We start from the raw sequence: 3,129 nt of genomic DNA on the forward strand, positions 1-3,129 counted from the left end.
TGCAAGCAGACATCGCCGCGTTGGGGTCTCTGACGTCATTCAATAACTTTTGGTTTTTTACTTTGCAACACGAGATGGAATCATACAGAACACTGGGAGGATTATATTTTTATCATCTAAATAAAAATTAGATAGCAGCTCATGTTCAATGCTTGCAGATGATATTTTTTTACTTTTCGAAACGGAGTCAAAATTTTCAGGCTCGGTGACATGAGCAAATTAGAAAGACACGATGAAAGTATAGCATAAGCGAAATCCAACTGAACCCCAAGCAGAGATGAAGAGAAAGGAGCACAAGCACAGATTCACCTTTCTCCCCGTTTCTTCCACTCAAGTCTCTAACCAATGATGATTTCAGCGTAAGAAATCACTTTTCCACGGCACAACCACAACGAATTTGCCGAAAGATTACCGAAACGACGGCGGCCTACCCTGGAATGAATTCTCGGTCCAGTGCCTATCAGTTGATTGATTAAACAAGTTGGATTTCACACATAACCAGCAGGGAGACATGCATCATGCACATAATAGAATCTTGCGGCTGCAGCAGACAGGCTTGCTGAATGCTGATCAGGCCGTTGCAGATCAAGCGAAGCAAGACGACACATCCCTGAATTTCTACAGCAATTTAAAAGGGCACCCGATCCAGGCCAAGGAGTAGCATGACCACGACACTATCTAGGAGTAGTTATACTTCTACATCTTGCTGGTGGTGGTGCTGACGCCCCTGCGGGTCGGGCCCATCTCCTTGGCGAGGTTCCGGAGCACGTACTTCTGGATCTTGCCGGTGGACGTCTTGGGCAGCTCGGCGCGGAACACCACGGTCTTGGGCACCATGTACCCGGGCATGCGCTCCCGGCTCCACGCGATCACCTCCGCCGCGGTCACCGCGTCGGCCGCGCCCTCCTTGAGGCTCACGAACGCGCACGGCGTCTCCCCCCAGAACTCGTCCGGCCGCGCCACCACCGCCGCCTCGTTCACCGCCGGGTGGCCGTAGAGCAAGGATTCGACCTCCACGCTGCTGATGTTCTCGCCGCCGCTGATGATCACGTCCTTGGACCGGTCGCGGATCTCCAGGTACCCGTCCGGGTGCATCACGCCCACGTCCCCCGTGTAGAACCACCCGTCGTCCCGGATCGCCGCCCGGGTGGCGTCCTCGTCCTTGAAGTAGCCCATGGTGACGCACCCGCCGCGGAGCACGATCTCGCCCATCGTGGACCCGTCCCGGGGCACGCTGCGGCCGGTCTCGCCGTCCACGATGTCCACCTCGGCCATGCCGGGCGTGCGCACGCCCTGCCTCGCCTTGAGCCGCGCGCGCTCCGACGCGGGAAGCTTGTTCCACTCGCCCTTCCACGCGCACAGCAGCACCAGCCCCGCCGTCTCGGTCAGCCCGTACCCGTGGCTGACGTCGAACCCGATGGCCTCCGTGCGGCCCAGCACCGCGGCCGGCGGAGGCGCGCCGGCCGTGAGGATCTGCACCTTCCCCGGCAGCGGCCTCCGCACGCCCTCGGGCGCGTTGGCCAGCATGTTGAGCACGACGGGTGCCCCGCAGAGGTGCGTGACCCCGCGGCGGGCGATGGTGTCGTAGACCTCGGCGGCGTCCACGCGTCGGAGGCACACGTTGGTGCCGCCAACGACGGCCATCCCCCACGGGAAGCTCCAGCCGTTGGCGTGGAACATGGGCAGCGTCCACAGGTACGTCGGCTGCTCCGGCACGGACCAGGAGACGAGCGAGTCCATGGTGACCACGAAGATGCCGCGGTGGCAGTGCACGACCCCCTTGGGCGCCGACGTGGTGCCGGAGGTGTAGTTGAGGATCATCGGGTCCCACTCGCTGGCCGGCCGGACCCACTTGAACTCCGGGTCGCCCATCTCGAGCAGCCTCTCGTACGTCAGGGCCGCGGCGGGCGCGGGAGAGAAGTCCTTCTCCTGGGGGTCCTCGACGAGCACGACCCGCGGGGCCGGGTGGCCCGGCGGGAGGAGCCGGAGCGCCTCGTCGAGCACGGGCAGCAGCGCCGGGTCGACGAGGATGAGCCTGGACCCCGAGTGACGGAGCAGGACCGACACGGTGCGCGCGTCGAGGCGCGTGTTGATGCTGTTGAGCACGGCGCCGCTCATGGGCACGCCGAAGTGCGCCTCGTACATCGCCGGCACGTTCGGAAGCAGCACGGACACCTGCCAAATCAATTCGCACGATCCATCGATCAGAAGACAGAAACCCAAATCAATTCGCAATCGACGACGGAGGCGATCAAGATTCAAGAATTAAGTTAGGGGACGGACGGATGGGTGCTTACGACGTCGCGGCGGGAGACGCCGAGGGAGGCGAGCGCGGAGGCGAGGCGGAGGCAGCGGCGGTGGGTCTGGGACCAGGTGAAGACGGTGTCGCCGTAGACGACGGAGGGGCAGTCGCAGTACACGGTGGCGGCGCGCTCCAGGAAGCCGAGCGGCGTGAGCGGGCACGAGTTGGCCGGGTTCGCGCCGAGCTTCTCCATGACGGCCGGATCGGGGAGGCTAGCCTAGCTTCAGTGGCCTGCGACCGCGGGCGCCTATCTCGTGGTTGTTGGGGAGGCAGGACAGAGCAGAGCAAGTGACACGAGGCTTGGCCTCTGCCACGGCATAAGAAGGGGAGGCAGCGCGCTACAGGAGCCGCCCGATGGGGAACCGACGGCCGTGATGGGGTCAAGAGGCGCCGGTCATTTCCAGCGGGGCCATGATATCTAGAACAGTATGCCTTTTTTGAGAAACGTGGCTTGGTCAACGTGCATACGGTCGCGATAGGATAGTTGGAGGTGAGAGCTGAGTGACAGGCAGTTTGATTGGTGGTTGGGTTATCAAAAAAAAGTTTTTGATTAGTGGTTGGTTGCTTGGATAATCCAACTTGGATTCCACTTGCTTGGTCGTCTCATTTCGGCCGAGATGCCAAACCGGGCTTGCCTTGTTTTTTCTCCCCTCCCGGCAGACATTTCAACATTTCATATGGGCTTGAAATCTCTATTGACTCACTGCCCATTCTGACTTCGATATGTTTAGTGACCATTCCATGATAGTCTATCCGTTTCACAATGTAGTTTGCCCGCAATTTCCGAGGTTCAACTTTGATCGTAAATTTAACCAACGAGACCTGCT

At 60.2% G+C, this 3,129-nt stretch overlaps 1 protein-coding gene across 1 annotated transcript; it reads right to left on the reverse strand.

Moving 5' to 3' along the window:
- Positions 1-438: 438 nt before the first annotated feature.
- On the reverse strand, positions 439-2,601 carry LOC119357088 (probable acyl-activating enzyme 5, peroxisomal). The gene is made up of 2 exons (XM_037624074.1): positions 2,298-2,601; positions 439-2,175 (listed from the first exon to the last, which is right to left on the reverse strand). Exons 1-2 carry the CDS (start codon positions 2,493-2,495, stop codon positions 697-699), a joined length of 1,677 nt encoding a protein of 558 aa, XP_037479971.1. The 5' UTR covers positions 2,496-2,601; the 3' UTR covers positions 439-696.
- Between the last annotated feature and the right edge of the window lie 528 nt (positions 2,602-3,129).

This window comes from Triticum dicoccoides, chromosome 2A (genome assembly GCF_002162155.2).
Source record: "Triticum dicoccoides isolate Atlit2015 ecotype Zavitan chromosome 2A, WEW_v2.0, whole genome shotgun sequence".
In the NCBI taxonomy this organism is placed as follows: Eukaryota; Viridiplantae; Streptophyta; class Magnoliopsida; order Poales; family Poaceae; genus Triticum; species Triticum dicoccoides.